Raw genomic sequence first — 21,739 nt, forward strand, 5'->3', positions numbered from 1 at the left:
AAAAACGCATAGTTTTTTTTTTGTAACTGGCGCGCGTCAATTTGAAAATACCTTATGTACTGAACTTATTTTTAAATCCTGATAAACATTTTGTGAATATGCCATATTTGGATATTATTGCTAAATGCCTTCTGATAAAAAATAGTTATACCACTATTATTCATAGGTGACAATAAACTGTTAGGCCTATAGGTATATATTACTGCGACGTAAAACCTATGAAAGGATAGTTTACAGACGTATATCGTTAGTTCAGAACTCCAAACCTTACATTTTATTCGCCTGCGAAAGATTAGCCTTCTTGGCTGTAGAGATTTTTGTAGTTTCCTTTCTTTCAAAACAAGCGATGGGCGCATTACAACCGAAATCTTTATAGATATTGCTCGTCTATGACAGTAGGCAACACCAGGCCTTTAAAAATATTTATAACAGATGAACTTTATTAAACAAATATCAAATTTGTTGTTGTAAAATGATACCTATTAACCAAAGCGGTAAAAGAAAAAAATAATTTGCCAAGCTAAAAAATTGCAATTTTATTTGATGTTTTTGGATTAATATGGACATTGGCCTTTTATTAAAATAAAATAGAAACCAAACTATAAGTTCCCGCTAAGTGTAATTGTTTGCAGCTTATAAAGCATATCTCTCGTTTTAACTAAACTATACGCAAAACAAAGTATCTGTTTCGATATAGTAGAACAATTTGATAGACCCTGTGTAATTACACAATTCGAGATTTTACAAAAATGAATATTTTGGCGCCTCAAGCGCTTACGGCAGAATTATTTTAAACACGATAATGATGCATTTTGCACAGAAAGTTGATTTGGCACATCCCATCTTCCAATATACACTTTTTCAAATTCGACTTTGATTTTATCTATAAAACCAATAAAACGAATGTGATGCATAAAATGATAAATATATAGTTAAAACAGGTATAGTCACAGTTGGCCTTTATCACTTATCGTTAGATTTTAAACTCATTTTTGCGCCTAGGCGTCTGCTTCAACGTTATCACTCATCTTTAGACGCCCGGGGTTATTTATTTAATATCAACAGTAGCAATTCCCTTAAGATAATAAAGTTTCCGCCTGTTAAAATATTTATTATCACGATGGCGGAAAAATTTAAAAGTTGGGTTTAATAACCTTGAATATAGTACTTGTTTAATGCGCAGCAAAGTTTTAGTGCAGAATGTACACACATATATATATATATAGTGCTGCAATGTTTGGAAAAATTATGATAACAGTACGAAAAAGTAAGAAAAAGTGATCTATCTCTTATCCCTTCATCTATCACCGACACTTACCGATAAGATATAGCCATGTGGCCCGGGTTGGCTTTTCCGTGCTGAGCAGATAATTTTGCACGATTGCACGACTGAGATGCGACTGTCAAAGTGGCGCCGTATAGACAAACACCCTAAGCAACGGGACCAAGTTGACCTTAAGTTGTGTATCGTAGAAAACACGTCATCCCCGATCCAAAAAGTTGGATGTGTAGACTGCGTGGCTACAAACTGCAGCTCAGTTTATGTTTGGATGTCAAATCGCTAGAACTAGACCTACTCAGACCGCGCATTCAACTTATATTAGTATTACAAATAAATTAGTCATTAGACATGGGTTTTAACGTCGAGCTTGGAATTTGACATGGTGGTCTATTTAAGAAAGTTCACGTTGTGGTTTGACAATAACTATTGAGAGCGCTTGTGAGGCTTTGGCTTATGCGTTGGCCAACATATGCCTTGAGACATAGCCGGTCATTTTTCGGTTTTCTCTACAGCCGGCGCGTTTCTAACTAATTTTTAGAACCTATTGTTTTGGTGTTTACAAATCTTATCAGAAACAAACGGAAGGCCGCTAAGCTTATAGATTACCTAAAAGTCAGTGGGCCAGATAGCTTCTATTCTTTTCTACTGGAGCCAAGTTCAAATTATTTGGATGTAAGTTTTCCGACTGACCAAGGCGTGAAGTAGAAGCAACACAATTGACGAGTAATGTCGAGAGTGGAGAAGCTATTGGTAGGTAAACGAAGGATGTTACACATCGGAAAGGTGCTGATATTGTTCCTTCTCAAGCTATCATTATTCAATACTAATGCTGCCAGCACTACAAGAATGGACGGGACTCTGAATGTTACTTCTTCCGGAATTGTGATCAACCAAACTGCCAACTGGTCAAAACTGATGAATAAAAACGCGAACAATTACAGAAATACGTTAAAACCGGACGAGATGCTCACTTGGCCGCATTTAAGCAGTGCGTTTGCCTTGCCGAAGCAAACCGCAAATGTTACTCAGTGGAAGGAAGTCGAATCAATGCAATACACCTCCGGCAATAAAGGTAGGCGCGTAAACGTTAGTTAGCTAGTGCGCCACGCTTATACGCCAGCGCTGCATGCGCAACACGCAATGTATGTTAACTGCTAAACCGCATATCTTAGAATTCAATCAGGCTGCCACAGAAAAGCCAATCAGCACAGCAATCGCAAAATTAGACATTGATGGCTAAACGGCTTTACGGCTTTAAACACAGGAGCGGATCAAGGTTTTTGGTTTGGTGCTGTGCTTAGGCTAAACAGTTGAAAAACAGTAATTACAGCATTCAATTATAACGTAACCGTACTCTCTTTATACCAGTGGTTCCCAAACTGGGGTCCGTACAGCAGTTTCAAAGGGTCCGCAAAGAGAATTAGTCTTTAAGTTTTTTAACATTACTCTATGTTTTAAACATTATCTTTCATCATTATTGTCTTTATTTATGCTTTATTATTCGATCATATAGCGTGTTTTATGATGTCTCTTGCGACATCATAAAGCATCTTTTATGCTGTACTATACCTGTTATCAGCGAATCCTTCGCATTATATAGAAAGTTGTTACATTAGAAAGAATCGTGACTATACTAGTGTACTACAATAAACATGGGTTAATTCACCCTTAAATTTCTCTAGGGCCGCGAAATATCAAAATAATTTCAAGGGGTCCACCAGGCAATTTTTTAGAAAGGTTTTGGAACCGCTGCTTTATACTAATAAATATCCCTCTAAAGTCCGTTCCACCTGAGTCTGTACTATGCACCATTTTGTTCTATTTCAGGAAGCAACTTTCGAATATTGCGTGGCCGATTAAGTTACGTGGGCGAAATTCAAGTGCGCTCTTCCAAAGGACATTGGGGATACGTTTGCGCCGACGGTTGGGATATTAATGACGCAAGAGTTGTCTGTCGGCAATTCGGCTGGTCGCTCGGCTGGGTCATATCAAGTCGCACGTTGGCCAAGCGCTTTCAAGGTCTTCAAAGGTCGCTAAAGATAGCAATTGCAAACGTAAGTTCTATAGTGTGTATGAAATGTGTTGCCTGTAGTCGGGCTTCTTCGTTATTATATAATATTGTTAATACTAAAACTACAGTAAAGGCAATGCAAAAACATTTTGTCACATTTTTTTTAAAGTAAACGATTTCATTTTCAATATTTGCAGTGAAACAAAATGTTTAGTAAATTTTAAAATGGCCCTATTAAATAGCTTTGGGCCTATAACCTTACAATGTGCCATACACATAAAGACTTTAGCATGGTAAATTCAGAAACTTTTCTTTAGTTAAACTCTAAGAAATAAATTGCAATTATAATACACCTAAAAGACTAATAAATTCTTTCTTAAATCTATGAGGCTCAAATAACCTCTCGAGAACCACTTATAATGAGCTTGGTTTATTTGTCGGTGATAGTAAGCAATACGAAACATGGAAATTTAAAACGCAAGATATTGTACCTAAATCAAGTGCGTTCGTAAATTAGTTGGCTGTAAGCATTTCGGTTTTGCAAAATGTACCGTTTTCCTCAATTTGTTCAGCCGATATCACGTAATTGAAGTTGCCCAATAGCCTATTAGGAAAAAACGTACAAGCACATCTATTTTCAAAGTTTGCAGCCGAACTTTCTGAACGTTAAATTATAAGGCATTTTTATGCAGGTGAATATCGTTTGAATGTTCACCGGAATGTGAAACAGATGACTTATCGTATTTTTATCGCCTCTTAAAGGCGAATGATAAAAATGTTACATAACAATGCACTTTTTATACGTAAGGTCAGCTGTAATGGAAGTGAGAAATCTTTGGAAGATTGCCAATATGAAACGTGGGACGCCAAATCAGACAAATTGTGTCATTTGAAGCCCGCAGGCGTCTTATGTGGTAAGAGTAGTTTAACACCAATGCTTTGAGAAGGCTTTTCGTGGCGAGATAACATAACTGGTTTTGTAATTCAAACTTATTCTTTGCGTGCGCTCGAGGTAAATTGATATTGTTAAACGATCTACATTCTACATGTAATAAAGTTATTTTCCCACTTTTCTTACACTCTAATTCTGTTAATATATTTTGACAACTGAAACTTCGGAGTAAAATCCTGTTGGTATAGAATTTTACAGGAATTTAAAAATGATTTAAAAATCGCGTCACAAAGACAAAATTCGTTGCACAAGTATAGTTGTTTCGTCAGTATTCGTGAGTGTCATTTTGGTTTTAGAACGATTTTTATATCTTTGAGCGCAGGTTGTCAAATACCACCATCATTTTCTGACGTCATAACCCGTTGTTGGGCGTCAAAATACCCGTGGAGTAAGATGTACTGTCGACACTCGTGCCCGACCGGTCAAACTCTGTCGGGTTCCAGCCTTCAGCATTGCGATACATCCCGCAAATGGACAGGCATCACACCAAGGTGCTTAGAAGGTTGGGCTTCTATTTTGTATGATAAGCCTACCTCTTGTTGCACAATAATGCATTTTTCGTTTATATCGTTAAGCCAGTGGTTGTAAACCTTTTTAAAGTCTTAGACCCCTTTAACTGGCATGCAAAACTAACCTCGGAGCACGATAATTTTTATTAGGTTACGTTGACGAACAATAAAAATTACTTTGTTTCAAAATGTTTTTTAGGGTACCGGTAATTGCCATTTGCAAGTATGTATCTTGTATTAGCCATAAAGCTAGATAGAGCGAAGCTACAGGTGCGTTAAAACGCGGTGCTTGTAGTAAAATTACATTAAATTAAAAACAAACTTGGCCTGAACAACTAGTTTTGCACAAATTTTACACAACCTTACGATAAAAAACACTTAAACATGATGGCATAAAAAATTAAATAAATATCAAACTCGCCTTGTAAACTAAAAAAATCGGTATATTTTAGGATAACCAGCATAAACTATCTTAAACAACTAATTGTATGTTTTAGACACAGATCCTTGTCTTGCAAATCCATGCCAGAACAATGGAGTTTGCATCCCCTCACAGCTTTCAAAGACAAAATATGAATGTGTTTGTCAACCCCAATTTAGAGGCCTTCACTGTCAAGTAAGAAGTGTTTTAACTTATACAAGAAGGATGCATGAATTATTACATGACAACAAATTGGATTTCAATTATTATAAAAACTCATATATTGGTACTAGAGAAAACACGACGTAGCATAATTAAACTAAAACATAAAAATTTAACCTTATTTAACAGTTTGTACGTCGAAACCTTTTTGCATTTGGTTTAATTGGTTTGTAAACCAATTTCATTGATGGTTCGCGGTAAACTTTTATTTTAAAATAGAAAAAAACTTTTTTAAGCTGCCAATTAGGTGTGACTATTGCTAAACAAAATGTTCAATACTAACGATTTTGCATCACAAGCAGTGCTTCTTAAAGTCAAAACAACAACAATTTCGGACTGTTTTCATTGCGTTTTTTCATCTTACTGTTAGCCTGTATATAGTGTCTACTTAATTTGAATGTGTGGTTTAAAAGTATTGACATACAATAGTTTCGGCAACAGTGCCACTTTTAATACGGCTTTGAAATTAGACCATAAACCTTTACCAACCATTTATTTTTCTTCTATCTATCAGATGACCCAATCCTTTCTTATCGTTAAGCTGTTCCTTATTTAAAGACTATCGCCAACTAACATTAATCAGTCCATCAGTTTTATTTTATCTTGTGTATTCAACAACGCCAGCATTTCGTTATTGAAACTGTGTGCTTAGAATCGCACCAGCTGGACATGCGGAAAACCCAGGACCTCACCAGGCAAACGCTCCTCCCAGCCCACGTTAAAAATCGTCGGTGGGCGAGTCGCGAAGTTAACCAGCTGGCCCTGGATCGTCCAACTGCGCGAGTAAGAAAGCGCATTTACTTTTACTTCATTGAATAACGCATTGTAAAAGCATAGGTCCTAAATCACACACAATTCTACTGTAAGTTCTTTTTGTGGTTTGTTTTGCATTTAATCGTAAAATTTTACTGGACTTTTCTATCGCTCGGTAATTTTGCACTACATTATGATAATTGTTGTATTCATTCAACTATGACCAACCTTTCCTAGCTTTTGGCACCCTACAGAAATAAATAATCCGCGAAGCTCTTACTAGGATTTTCTCTAAGCGCTAGCTGTAACGCCGCATAAGCGAAATTGAAACAGCATAAATCGTTCATGTTCACAAGCTTATAAAAACACTGTTGATTTATTGCACTCGATTATACAATGGTTTTAAGTAGCTTACAGAGCAAAACTGGGAATCCAAACAAAAAAATGCATAGAGAAGCTTACTAAAAGAGCAAAACATGGATTCCTAAATAGTTTAAAACATATCTCGGCCCCGTGAGCGTTAGAAATGGCACCTTAGTGTGTCGCGCCACCCCGACTAGGAACCAACCATCTATGATACGGTGTTCATTTTGGGCTTTTATTTTACAGTAACGAAAGCACTTTTTGCGCCGGAACACTTATATCGCCGCAATGGATTATAACGGCGGCACATTGCCTTATTACGAAGTAAGTGTAATCTGATATTGTTGACCTTTAATGACCTATAGTTAGTTAAATTCATGTTATGGTCTACCAATAAGTTGTGATTAACGACGTCATATTTAAAAGCTTAACTGTTTTATTTTGGAATTATATATGAAAGCGCATATTCAACTGATGGTAACCTACCTTGCCAGTTGCGACCTAAGTAAAAATAATAATATAATCTTTATATAAAACATTAAAGGTGCTTTGCAGAAACATTCCTAATGGCCACAACAACGACTCACGGTGGACGGTTGTTGTTGGTCAACTAGAAAGGGAGGAAAACCTGCACAGGAGCAGCAATGTTTTTCAAGTTTCATTTTTTGTGTCGCACGAGTACACCAACGAATATATTCCCAGAAAAGACGTCGCTTTAATACGACTGACCGTTGCGCCAAAACTAACCGATGTCGTCCACCCGATTTGCTTACCTTCGTCAAGTCAGCAATCACCAGCACCAGGAACTAAATGCTGGATTGCGGGATGGGGAAGTTACAGTAAGTTACTTCTGCACTGTATACTATTTACAGGCCTTAATAGATCTGTTTCGTAAACTCTCGTTTCTAACTCGCTCCTGCAAGTGCTATTCAATGTGACGTCACACACGACCAAATTTATACTTTTCGATCATTTTGTTTTCGCTCTCGATAACAGCTTTATTGCTGCGTTCTATATTTTAGTCAGTTTCAGTTCGAAACGTTCAACCAGCATCTTTATTTACTTTTATGCTGCAAGTTAAATCATGGGAAAACTTAAACAAAAATGAAGGTTGTGTATTTTTTTTACCAAACATGTAATTACAGGTAAACACCAATTCGGGCCAATGAGAGATGTCCCAAACCAAATATTTATCAAAACATAATTTTGTTACCTGGACAGAAAGCTTCTGTTTATTTGCCTGCGTTTTGTTTTTTAGCCCTAAGTTCTGAGTTGCCACAATTTCTCCAGCAGGGCAGTGTGCCCATTATGTCTCAGGACACCTGCAGAAAGTTAAATGATGGCGACAACGACTATTCGAATGTCTCTGCCAACATGATTTGCGCAGGTTACCTTTCTGGAGGCGTTGACGCTTGCAAGGTATTTATATGGCCGTTACATTTAGGAAGTTTGTATAAAATCTATACAACAGCAGTTTTTGTGTGGGACTTTATTGTATTCATTTGTAATCTTCTAAATTTGAAGTACTAAATACAGCATTTAAGATACGTTACAACAGTGCTTCCCAAACAGTGGGTCGCGCAGCATTTCTAAATGTTACAGTTTTCTATTAAATCGTGAAATTATTGCATTTACATTGCGTAACATTTATACAACAATGTAACAAATACGTAACAGTTAGATGCTTTGTGTCGCATTAGCTAGTTTAGTACCATACGCCAGTAGTCAAGATGCAGGTTTTATGTAACTTTATTCGTTTGGTCATATCTTATTGTGGGTGGCATAACAAATCTTGCACTAAAAGTGGGTCGCGAACTAAAAAAGGTTGGGAAGCACTGCGTTAGACTACTAAAAGTAATAAAATACAACCCAAAGATACGTTAGACTAGGGCTAGTTCAAGTTTATAGATGTTTAAGTTCATCAAACACTAAAAAACAACTTTTGTGTAGGGTGACAGTGGAGGACCGCTAGTTTGTTCTGGCAAAGACCAGTTTTATCTAGCTGGTGTTACCTCTTGGGGTTACGGCTGCGCTGAACGAAACACACCTGGAGTTTACACAAGGGTGTCCCATTACCTCGGCTGGATCTACAAATATATCTTGTTGTAGCACATATTTATGTAAACTACCTGCAAAATAGGTTGTTGCCTGGCGAAACTCTGTTAAGAAGACAAACGATGACGGTTCCATAATGCGACAAAGAAATTAAAAACAATTCGCAGCACATCATGAATACTTTTGTGAAGTAATATTTATAACGTTTAAAGCCTATTTATATTCGTTGTAACAAGATGGTGCAGGTAATTGTATTAGTGGTTCTCGAACTGGGGTCCGCATACAACGGTGAGTCTGTGATGAAGTTTCGAAGAGTACTTGATATACGTCTAAATTCATTAGTGATTAGTTGTGTCATTAGTAAAGAAAAGGCACACCGTTATTATCGGCTTTTTATGATTAATTCATTTGACAGCGTGTGAAGTATTTTGATTAAGTGTAGATTTAAATACTAATTGCTCCTACTTTGAGTACTTTTGTTTAACAGTTTTATGTGGTCTTTCCTTTTTCGAAAAAGCAAATGGGGTCCGGCAAACAAAAAACATTTTTTACTAATGAATTTAAGTTTATAAATATAAACATTGTCATTAGTCTCAATTGGTTATTGGAAACATATTTAATTTTTTGTCGATGTATTATGTTTGTTTTTTTGCATTTCGTTCAACGCTGTTTTTGCAATGAAATTCGACTGAAAACTTCAAACCTTCTTTTGATTCAAGAAAACTTGTTCCAGCTTGGGTTTACTTTAAAACAGAAGAAAGGGGACAGACGGTAGCCTCTTTTCCTGGCGAAATTTATTGACGAATTTGTTGAAACTTTCGGTTAAAGCACACTGCACCACAAAACGGGAACACACCAATCAGTGGAACTTTATAATCGTGACAATAAATCAAAAACGAAAATCTACAAAATAATGGAATAAGTGCAAAAATAACGTTATTGGGTTGAGTGAATTCGTTTAATGATAGCACAACATTTCGTTTCTACTTGACAACAGTCCTGTCAAAATTTATGCAATGTGAGATGTGCAAATTTGTATTGACCATTGCTTGAGTTTTTCGTTAGTGTGTAAACAATATTACTCGCCCTTTAAAAACGACAACATTAACAGAAAACTGGATTTTTAAGTGCGTTTGAAAGGGAACTGCCTGTTAGCCGATTTAGGACCGAAAAACAAGGTGTAGTAAATTTATTGCGTAACGCTTGAAGAATGAACATGTACACCACGCTGCGTTTGAAATAATATTTAGCTCAACCTAACAGTAAAACCTTGTACATGTACATCAAAATGATCAACGGTGGCAAACGCCCCTACAACAATCTAGCAACCTAATCAGAAAAGTCTGGGTAAAGGAGAGTAGTTTTTAAACTCAGGTGAGCGTACATTTGCACACAACCGGTCTTAATACGTAAATTTAATAAAAAAAACCTTGCTTTTATGTGATTTAAAAACATTAAAAGAGACAAAATACGCGGTGTTCTGCTAGAAGAAAAATGTACTGGGGTATATAAATAAAAAAGAAAAAATGGATCCATTGTCTCGTTTTTAAGATATAGGCTTTGTTCTAAAATTACCAGTTAACCTTGCGCCATTACATTTTTCGACCAAAAACAGCGTTATACTTTGGCGCATATTCGAGGTAGGACTATTGGCAAGGATTTTGTCATGCGGCTTTCATCCCACATAACTAAAAAAAAGAATTATTATACACGAGGGTACAAACATGGAGGTCAGTATGTCCGATCAACATTTCGAGAACAACGTAAAAATCAAATTATGACGTTTTGGGTCAAAAACTTCGTTGGGCCACCCAAACGTCTATTCAGTGCAATATAGGGTATATATTTTTGCTTTAAAAGACATTGCACTGCTACACGTTTCGAACACTTTCAAAAGAAGTAGGAATAGAAGCAGATTGCAATCGGATGTTTGTCTGAGCATCAGTGATGAACATACTCAAAATGCCTTGGGTAAAACCTATTTATCAAATAATATAATATTCATCCTTGATAAACATACTAAAAATGCCTTCGTAAGAACCTATTTATCGAATAATATAATATTCATCTTTAATAAACATACTAAAAATGCCTTGGGTATACCCGTTTATCGAATAATATACTATTCATCATTAAACAACATACTAAAAATGCCTTGGGGAGAACCTATTTATCAAATAATATAATATTCATCATTAAACAACATACTAAAAATGCCTTGGGTAGAACCTATTTATCAAATAATATAATATTCATCTTTGATAAACATACTAAAAATGCCTTGGGTAGAACTTATTAATCAAATGATTTGCTATTCTTAATAAATGTGACTTGCACCAAACTGTGAAGGGTGTTCGATTAAGACGTTCTGTGATTGTACTGCACACTCTGCTGTACAAACGCCAAGGCTACACCTTTATGTGCGCAAAAACGAATAGAAAGCACCGCGGTGTTGAGAGTTTAGCGGGGACAGCGATAGATAGGGAGAAAACTTGTACGTACGTACGCAAGGAGACACAAGGCTCATTTAAACATTTGCGTGAGCATGAGTTTAGCCAGGTACTTGTTACACGAGAAGGCGCCGAGGTTAAGCGCCGACAGGTTCCCCAGCGGCTTGGCCGAGTCGTCGGCGGCGAACGAGCGCGACACCGAGTGTCCGTCGTCGACGTAGTACAGGTCATCGGCGCCGGGCGGCTCAGACTTGAAGCGGGGAAGCACCACCTTGTTGGGCGGGCTCACCTTACGCATGGGGTCCTTACGTAGCTCGTCCAGCACTGTAGCAATCGAGGCGGGACTGTAGTCGAGGTGTGGCGCCTGCAAAGTCGAAATAACAGGCGCCATTATGTTAAGAAGCGGCGTGCCGTACAGGGTCGGGCAAAAGTATGGCGGCTTGCTGCTACTGCTGCTGCTACTGGCAGCGCCGGTGCACGGGTCGCCGAACATCTTGGCAAGCAGTGGGTTGGAATTGAGGATGTGCGGGTTGATGCCGAAAGGGTAATGGTGGTGGATGACCGAGGGACTGGGTGGGTGAATGGGCAGCGTGCTTGGGCGGCTAGGGGTCAGACAGCGTAGCAGCTGGACGCCGGCGGGCAGGTCGCGGTGGTTGGACACTTCCTTGTTGGGCGGGTTAAACCACATCTTGGCTTCAGGCTCGAGCGCGACTCCGCCGTTACTGTCTCCATCGTCGTCGTCGACAAACTTTGACGATTTCTCGCCTTCCGGGCTGTTTGTGTTTGCCGGGTCGATTTTTGTGGGCGGAGGGATGCGGCTGGCGGGTGTGTGTGTGCGCGCAGCGCTGCACGTGTGATGTGGGCGTGGCAGTGGGTTGGGTCGCGCGTCTGCGTTACGCTTCCTTTTGCTTCTAGGCGGGATTTCGATTTTCGTGAGCGGTCGCTTTCTGTTGTTAGACGCGGTAGTCGAAGGGTGATCGTGGTCGCCACTAGCTTCGCCCTGGTCAAAGAAGATGGTCAGATGCGGTAAAGTTACATTTTCTAGCTCAGTGTTGCTTAATCAGGTGAATGGTTCACCCCAGGGTGAATGATTTTTTAAAAGGGGGTGAATAAGGGTGAACCGTCAGAAATGCATGATAGCTTGCGAAACAGTGCTGTTATATATATAGGAGAAGTTTTATTATCTTATCATGAGACAAGGATGAGTGAAATTTGGAGATAGATGCTAGGGGCGAGAAAAACTAAAAAAGTTTAAGAAGCACTGTTCTAGTTCCTTGTTGTGGCGTAGGGGAAACGCACTATGGTTAGAAACCGCTACGCCCAAGTTCGAACCCGGTTAAAGGTAAAATCTTTCCCCGATAGCTGATGGCATTCTATGGGTTCGAACCTGCTAAAGTACCTTTAACTTCTCAATCGCTGTTAAAGATAAAACTGACCATAAATAACCTCACAACGAACACGGAACCGAAAAAAAATTACATTTTCTAGCGCGGGTTTTTGTACGTATAGTTACTATAGTAAACATTGATCACATTTTTCTACTGCAATTATTTTTACAATGCTTTACGCAACAAAAAAGAAAAACGGGTTATTTGAAATTAGGAATAAAAGAAAGGCGTTGTGGTCTACATTTAATTTTTCTGTTTGTTTGGTTTAATTTTGGTAGTAAAAACTAACGCTTCAAATAAGTAAAAGTACAGTTAAACAAAAGGCCTGCTGTTGTACTTACGTTGTTTTGTGAAGCTGTGGAAACTTGGGTAGTAGTAGAAGGTACGTCTGTAAAAATAAAACAAAACGCTTAAAAAATATTAACGTCTTGCGTGGCAGACTTTATTAGGCTTGCGCATTTTTCTTATGAAGTTTTCACCACTTGCCCACCATACATTGCCTAATATCATGTAACGTAAATAAAACTAAAAACAATTTCTGTTTCTTAGTGTAAAATTTCCAGAAGTTTATTTTACTGAGGTCAATCAAATGTCATATTTGAAGCACCAAGTTGTTAGTGAGCTATAGTACTAACTTTATGAATAAAAAACGATCAACGGAAAGCCTTAAGTTCATGAAAACCATTAAAACGCAAAAAAATGTTAAACACATGTTCAAAACGTTTAAAAAATGCAAAGCCCTTAATTATTGGAATTTGTTACTGCGCTTCTGAATGTCCACAAGAGAATTTAGACCAAAAAACAATTATATCAGGTATTTTTATTTGGGTGCACTATGAACGGATCTGCAATGTAGCTTAATAATGAATTGCAAAGCCAAAAAGGTCGAGTAGATCGACATCATCTTAATTAAGACGTTTCGATACGAACTTTAATTGACGTTAACTGAAAGATGATACAAGCTCGTATCGAAACGTCTTAATCAAGATGATGTCGATCAACTCGACCTTTTTGGCTTTGCAATTCATTATCATGGTATTATTATCCTTATGGATTTTAGGTTCAGAAGTAAGTTGGGCAATCGAGCAGGTTGAAGCACAGCAATTAAACCATACTCAATGTGTAATACAGAAAACAAATTAATGCGATGAGCAGGTGAAAGCATCAGGGATATCGACGACTATATAGTTTAAATTATACCCGAAGAAAAAAATAACTTGGCACCTAAGTACACATTAGCAAAGTTGAAATCTGGCGCCTTACCTTCGGAGTCTTTGAAAAATAAATCTTCGTCGGATCTGAAAAACAATGTTTGTTGAAATTACTTTTAGTAATTCAGGAGATGTATGAATAATGGAAATATTCGGTAAACAGAAATGACATTAGGGTAATTGCACCACAATTAGGACGCGAGTACAAAAATAAAGTTGATTTCGTTTTCCTGGTCGGTCAACTCGTATTATTTACAAAATTCTTTTTAATATAAACAATTAGTTAATTTGTAAGTCGAACGCCTTTAATTTCCTTTGAAAATAAATTATTATTAACTCATACCGGATTAAAATTAACAAGAGGTTAACAGTTTGCAAAATGAAACAATAACAAAAATGGTCAATGGTTGCCTGACTTATCTATAATTTACTTTAATATTAGGCGATACGGATTTAAACGTCACCATATAGGGTAATGCTTATTTGCCAGTAGTTCAGGACTTACGCGATGAGGTAATTAATCCAAATGAACGCCTCCTCTTCCCCGTCTTGAGGTTTGTCCGCTATCAGGGTTCCACATGACTGCAGCCAGATGTAGCTGCCGTTTTTGGTCAGCCACCTGTAGTAAGGCGTTACCACCTGGCCTTTGGACAGCACTGGCGACAGAACAAATACACGGCGTCGTTACGATTGACCGTTATTAAGAAGGCAAGGCTTTCGCAAGCCGCCTGGGTTATAAATTAACGTGTTACCTAACCACTCTGCCGCGCGAAGCACCATCATGTTTTTTCTCGTATTGGAATATCAACGGAGCTCGTTAACTATTACAAGGCTGTGTTTACCGCTGGTGGTGAAACGAAACTTGCCGACTCCGTTCATTGGTGATATTTGTTTGGTTTTATTATGATCGTGCGAGATTTTTGGCAGCCACGTAAAATATGTTTAACTGACGGCATGCTCAGGGAACTATTGTAGGGCCACAACGAATCATCCCCCAGTTTTGCGGTATTGTGCAAGCTCTTTAAACCAAAGCTGCGTATTAATTCTGCTGATTCCACCAAATTAGGATTCTAGTTGGACTACCAAATTGTGGTTTTATTGATATAAATATTTTTATCCAGTGTATCAGGTCGATAAATTAGTAAATGAAAAAGTATTTAAAAGCTACACAATTGTCGGAAAATGTCATACAACCTTATGTAAAACTTAATAATATAGATTCCAGATCACACATCAAAAATGTTGATATTTAGGTTACTATTGTCGAAAAATAGTTTTAATCTTTGCATTTGAAATTTCGTCGAATTTTTCACTGCCTATTTGCTTAGGAAACATAAGCGGATATTTTGTTTGCGTTTGATTTACCTTCTTTATGACACGACTTTATCATGGGAATGTCAGAAGAGTGAATAAACTCGTACAGCGAGTGTCCACGAACTTCATCGACGCTGTAACCCGTTATTGTGCTAATTCTACATATAAACACGCAGTGTTAACCATCTGTGTGGTAATAATATAAAATACTAGTTATCTGACATAGTTCAACCAACAATAGAAGCATATATAGTACGGGCAGTTGTTAAAAGTATTCCTTTCTGCATTCATGAGTTTGACGTACAAATAATACCTGTCCATAACTATAAAGTGTAAAGGTAAGGTAATATTATCCATATGATAATACAATAAAATATTAGTTATCTGACATAGTTCAACCAACAATAGAAGCATATATAGTACGGGCAGTTGTTAAAAGTATTCCTTTCTGCATTCATGAGTTTGACGTACAAATAATACCTGTCCATAACTATAAAGTGTAAAGGTAAGGTAATATTACCCAATGGTAATGCAATCAAATAGTAGTTATCCAACATAGTTTAACCACTGATAAAAGCATATATAGCAGGGGTTCTTAAACTTTTTTTACGGCGTACCCCTAAATTTTTTTTTGCTTTGCATGGACCACGATAGGCAAAAAAAAATTAAATTATGACGTCATAAATTGACAGTCACAATACAATTGAACTTCATAAATCTGTTGATTTCGGTCAAAAAAGTAAAAGTGAAATTGAGTCTAAATACAGTCAGTGCAAAACCGTTTTGTTTTAAATCAAACTGCTTTCTTTGAAAAAAGAATTACTGTTTAAAATATACACTAATATTTCAATTAGGCCTTCATGGACCCCCTAAAACTAATTCACGGACCCCCAAGCGGCCCAGTTTAAGAACCCCTGATATATAGTTAGGGCAGTCAAATGATACCTGACCGTAAACAAAACGTTGAAATTTATTCACCTCTCCTCACAATACTTGAAAAACAGTCCTGGATTAAGGCGGGAAACAAACGATGACAAATCCGACTGAATATCCATTAAGGAAGGGGGAGGTAAAATTTGAGCGATTCCAGTGAATCCAAGCACACTTGATTTTGTGTTTGAGGATGTCTCGCTTTCTGTAGGTGCCATACAACTTCGTCCTGTGATGTGAACTACCTAGTTGGGATATAGGTTAAAATAAGTAAAGTTTGATCATTAGGAGTAAAACACTTTTTTCTGAGGTTTACAACCAATATTTCTTGTTATTTACAACACTTTTGTTTTTTTTAGTAAAAGCTCTTTTAAGTCACAAGTTCACCTCTCTTTGGGAACAAGGCGTTTCGCCGCGTATTAAAAATGTGTAACCAGTAGATAAGTGTTTTTACAGCGGACACTGGACAGGCAGGGCCTGAACATTTTACCTTATAACTTTTGATCATTTACAACACTTTTGTTTGTGTTAGTAAAAGCTCCTATAAGGCACAAATTCAACTCTAATTATATTTTGTAGGAACAAGGCATTATGCTAAGTATTAAAATGTGTAACCAATAGAAAAGTGTTTTTGCAGTGCACATGCAGGGCATGAATATTTTACCTTATACTTTTTGATGATTTACAACACTTTTGTTTGTCTTAGTAAAAGCACCCACCTACAAGTCACAACTTCACCTCTAATTCTATTTTTTTGTAGAAGCAGTGGTTACACTGAATATTAAAAATGTGTACAGAACATTAAAAATCCGAATATATCAGCGTTTCTCAACCGGTGGGTCGTGGCGCACTGGTACGCCATGGAAGGCTGCTAGGTGCGCCGCAAGCAAAAGAAACAAAACATGTCGAAATAAGTCCAAAATTAATCGGAATAAGACTCTAATGGACAATATAACGTTTTTAGTCTCAAAGGCTGGAAGTCCATTTAAAGATATGCAACTATAAATCCATATATTAAAAAATGCAGGCACTTTAAGAGAAATATCGGTACACCTCAAAAATTTTGTGCTCGCTTCGCTCGTAAGCTGCGCCGCCACGTTTTCATATGTCTCTAGGTGCGCCCCCAAGTAAAATAGGTTAAGAAACACTGCAATAGATAGATAAGTGTTTTGACAGTGCACAGGCAGGGTATGAACAATTTACCTTATAACCTGATGGTTTAATCCCAATGCCTCTTCGAGTCAAAGTTGATTTCATGCGAACAAAAAAGGAACAAGAAGAACACTGTGCATCGCCGTCTGCAACAACTAAAGCAAACAAAACATTAAAAAACTGGCAGATGTACAAATTATAACAAATCAATTGTATACCTGAATTATACTTTTTGCAAAACCTACTGCTTAATGAGTAACACTCATTCCGTAGGTGTTCCACCACTTCTGCATGGTCAGCAGGATGAATGTAATTGAATATGGTGGTTCCCATTAAATCAACCTGACACCAAGTAAAAAAAATGTCAAAGAAATAAATCATTCATGTCTCAACACGTTACCAAAAATAAAGATATTATAACAATAAAGTTTATGACTGTCAACAAAAATTAAAATTGCAATGCTGCACTACCTGAAAATAATATCCTAAAAGTAAATAGAATCTACTTACTTGCGGTAAGCCCAGACATTCTGAAACAGAGTTGGAAACATACAAAAATCTTCCTTCCTCATTAAGAACAAACATAAACCCGTCCAAGCTCTAAAACATGCAAACATTTTTTTTGTTAACAAGTCAACAAGTATATCATGCAGCTAAACCAAACTAGTATGTACATTCCTCCAGTTTAAATTGCACAATGAGCGATATTGTAAACACTTCTTTATTTTTTTCATTTGCTTATGTTGTTAAAATATAACATCTAACTTACCTGTAAAATAAGAGGACCCAAATTTTTAGTGAAGTATCGGTCAATGTCTTTATGAAAAGCGTTTTTAAATGTTTCGCCCGAACAAGCATGGCATTCTAAAATAAGACAAAATAGGCATTAGATATATACAGTCATTCAAAGACTGCATTTCAGTGTTCGGCAACCTATTTTAACTTATAACAGGTTTCTAAAATGATAAAATTTTAACACATTTTATTCCCTCATATTCCAATTTTGCATCCTCCACATCCTTCTTACAAAGCCTTAAGTTACTATAAGCCTTGGACTTGGTTACGCCTAACAATGGCAGGTATACAGATAACATGCCCATAATTACAATGATATTGCATGGGTTTTTAGCATATTGAAAGCTCACTTGGTTCCCCTTGGTGTAACGCTTTAAAATAATCAGTGTGTAGGTTTGATACCGTTAATGCATGCCAAAATGCTACCAACTGTAACATCTCATTATAAACACAAAAATGTTACATTTCCTACTGTGAATTTAATAATAGACATTATTTTAACAAGTTGTGAGTTAAAACGTTTCCCCAGACAAGCTGTTTAGTAGACAACAACTTTCCCAGCACTACTATTTGGCGCAAACAATATACAATGCAAAGATCTCATCCTAAAGTAGTGCACATTATGTTAACCTACACTACGCACCATCAACTGTTGATTGACGCTGTTGAGAGCCAGGTGAAAAAGTAGTTTTCACAAACTTTTGTAACTGAAGGTGGCTCATTGTGAGGCGGACAATGGAAGCCTTATCCAGCTGACTGGATGTGTCCGGGGATATGGGAAGAAGTTTTGCCAGTTCGTAGAACTCATAGTTCTCTTTACCTCTGCGTGATCTGGCAGCATTTCGCGACTTTTCCTTCTTCATGTGTAGCACCCTTAAAAGTACAAGGAAAACTGACATTTTTTCTTGCAATAAATCATATGATAAGAAGTACCTGCGTTGTAAACAAACTCATTTGAAAATAACTTAAATCCAAGTAAAGTGATATGCAAAATTTTAAGCTTAAGTAAAGTCTTATGCATCAAAATAAAACAGTAAAATTGTCTGATTCTGAGCTTTATCTTTATTTTGTTAACGTAACATTTAAGCAATCCAACTTACAAAGTAGTCTTACAGGCAGAAATTAGGGAAAAAACTAAGGTAATTTAAAAAAAAATATTCAAACAGATTTTAAGATAAAGTCAAGTCTTTTGGTTCAACTTTAGACTTAAGTCCAAGTCAAGTAATTTTTTCCAAGACTTCAAGTTTTGGTTGAAAGACTTAAAGAGTTAAGTCAAGTAATTAAAAAACAATAACTTAAGTGCCCAGATTAAGTTATTGACTTGAGTCATTACAAAATTGAACATCACAACTTAGTTTTTGACAGCTGTTATTTTTTATGATAGCAAAGTTTGCAGTAGATAATAATAAAATAAGGTGAAAAGTTATATCAACTTGAGTATATTCTTGTAAATATAATTTACATAACTTTTTCTATTTAATAACTTTGGTAAAATTTGCAAAACAAGACAAAACACAATTTACCTTGAAACTTTACTTTGCATTTGTCAAAGGAAAGGCAGATGCACATTACAATAAACATATAGCAAAACAATAAAACTGTAAATTTAAATATATATATATATATATAATAACAAAGAATTTATAAATGTTTAGGTATATATGCAGACTTTGTTATTAGCGGTATCTATGAAATTATAAAAGAAAGTGTCTATTTGTCCAGATAGCTTGGTTACACATACACCCACAGGCCACCGGCGATAAACAGGAGTGTACTAAGCGTTTTAGAAGCCCTGGATTTTTGACAGGGCATTAAAACGTGAAAGTGGGCAAAGTTATTGTAACATGTAGTGTTTTGTAGGAAGCACGGTTTTAATTAACCAAAAGTGCAAAAACTATGCTGAATTACCATGAGGGCACAAGGCCATGGCACCTCAAAAACTGTATTTGTGTGCTATTACATTTAATGCAAAAAAGTTTGCATTACGAGAATATTGTTCAATTTAAAAGGGCCTTTAAGATAAGGGTGCTGTAAGAAAGTTACAAATGGCAAAATGGTTTGTTTCAGTGATAATGAGAGACAGCACCAAAGCTGTTACTTAAGAGCAGTCACATCAAATGTTTATATGATTAATAAGCATTTTTGTACTTGCCTATAAAACACCGTAGAATTTTGAAAGCGCAGTATATATAATTGCAGGGATTTAATACTACTATATAACCTGTTCAGAAAAACTACACGTAATATGGCGTAATTGTTGGTTATACAACTAAGGGCGGAACACAGCAAGATCAAAAACTTTGAATATTGAGTGGGGGACGTTTGTGCAGCTTAAATATGAGGAAATAAAACTTTTGCTGAAATACTTTATAGAAACAAATTTTACAATAAATGTGCAGCTATAACTGTGACTGTGGAGGGATTAATCCCATAAGCATGCCTAACTTTCCAAAAGATTGTACGGCAGTCTGCATTTTATGAAACTTTTTAAGATAGGATCTTGGGTGTAGCGTCAAATTTTAAGATATGCATTTGTAGTTTTATGCACATCTGATTTCAAATTCCTACCACAAACCAAAGTGTGCAAATAAATTATTTTAAGAAAAACCTTGGGTATGCATTTTTTTTGTTTTTGATGCTGCTGTTATTAGGACAGCAGCATCGACGAGGACGAGGTAGGGAGCAACTTTGCGCTCGTGTAAAAACCCCGATTGTGCAGTGTGCACCAGACAGAGAATGCAGACTAGCGTATAAAAAAATGCTTAAATAACATTCTACAACGTTTTGGTCAGATATAAGACAATCTAGATTGGCGATATTTGTGAAGTTTTCAACAGCTTTTATCATTCAAACTGTTCTAAACTCTACTCATTGTGTACACCGAGAAATACATCACCGCATAAGCATAAGAAATTTAACCTCGTTTAACAAACCTATCTAATGTCAAAATTCTAAAATATTCGAAGTGAAATTAACAAAAAAATAATATAAGATATCACACTTTAGAAAAGCCTGAATGTTGCTCAGAATTTCTACATTCTGATTATTCTATTTTGCAAAGTTAAATCCGATTCTTTTGAATAAGGCAAGTGTGGAAATGCAACTGAATAATGTCAATACCATAGGAACAAATCAAGTAACAACTAACATAAACTATATTTTTTACAAATCCACAACGTTGTTTCCTTTTCTATAATTTTAGTCCCTAATACACTAAAACTAAAGTCTATAGAAAACGACTTACATAGACTTTGCTGATAACCATAAACGTATTGCATGAGATTTCTATGAGCACTGAGACAAAAATACCAAAGAGTTTTTTTCAAAATATTGTTTTAATTTTGTACTTATCGGTGTTCCGTACAGCGCACCGACTTTCCGCGCAAGTTAACAAAACTCTATTTTTCTATAATTTTTGTTGAATGTTCTCTAAATTAGAACGAAACGCGCAACATGGTCTTTAATTTCTGCTCTTATAAAATACTTACATGTAAATGTTTTACTCTTCTATGAGTTAATGAATCGCATCAATTTAAACCCAAGATGTCCCCTCCCAAATCTAAACGTATAGAAAGGTAAATCTAAGTAAAATTTATTTTCGCGTTTCAAATAAATCTACTCAACCTAAACGCGCTGTGCATACTCTATGTTGCGCTGTGTTATTATTTACTCTATAAAGCACCAGTGTTGTACTGTATGTGTTTCATGAAGTCCACTTCTATAAATTAGACTAATATGGTGTTATTTCTCGCAATATTCGAAAGTACTTCCGAAAATAGCTGAAGTCCAAAAAGTTTGTATTTACACACGGCCGCCATGTTGCCAACGATTATGTTTTTTAAACATGTGCAATGTCCTCACACACCCCATCCGTCAGAAATCAGTGCAGTTCTAAGCAAAAAGGTCTACGACAATCAGTGCATTCAAAGGA

At 36.5% G+C, this 21,739-nt stretch overlaps 2 protein-coding genes across 2 annotated transcripts; one reads left to right on the forward strand and one right to left on the reverse strand.

The window, feature by feature from the left end:
* Positions 1 to 1,705: 1,705 nt before the first annotated feature.
* Positions 1,706 to 9,466, forward strand: LOC146140814 (uncharacterized). The gene is made up of 10 exons (XM_083391338.1): positions 1,706 to 2,354; positions 3,110 to 3,336; positions 4,102 to 4,207; positions 4,568 to 4,747; positions 5,252 to 5,370; positions 6,050 to 6,180; positions 6,760 to 6,837; positions 7,069 to 7,352; positions 7,772 to 7,932; positions 8,464 to 9,466. Exons 1-10 carry the CDS (start codon positions 2,009 to 2,011, stop codon positions 8,620 to 8,622), a joined length of 1,791 nt encoding a protein of 596 aa, XP_083247464.1. The 5' UTR covers positions 1,706 to 2,008; the 3' UTR covers positions 8,623 to 9,466.
* Positions 9,360 to 19,408, reverse strand: LOC146140815 (neuronal PAS domain-containing protein 3-like). Its single transcript, XM_083391337.1, has 12 exons — positions 19,332 to 19,408; positions 18,452 to 18,681; positions 17,783 to 17,877; positions 17,524 to 17,613; positions 17,232 to 17,355; positions 17,065 to 17,168; positions 15,910 to 16,106; positions 14,983 to 15,089; positions 14,123 to 14,273; positions 13,670 to 13,704; positions 12,748 to 12,794; positions 9,360 to 12,018 (listed from the first exon to the last, which is right to left on the reverse strand). Exons 1-12 carry the CDS (start codon positions 19,349 to 19,351, stop codon positions 11,092 to 11,094), a joined length of 2,127 nt encoding a protein of 708 aa, XP_083247463.1. The 5' UTR covers positions 19,352 to 19,408; the 3' UTR covers positions 9,360 to 11,091.
* Positions 19,409 to 21,739: the final 2,331 nt, after the last annotated feature.

This window comes from Ascidiella aspersa, chromosome 6 (genome assembly GCF_963924565.1).
Source record: "Ascidiella aspersa chromosome 6, kaAscAspe10.2, whole genome shotgun sequence".
NCBI classification, from domain to species: domain Eukaryota; kingdom Metazoa; phylum Chordata; class Ascidiacea; order Phlebobranchia; family Ascidiidae; genus Ascidiella; species Ascidiella aspersa.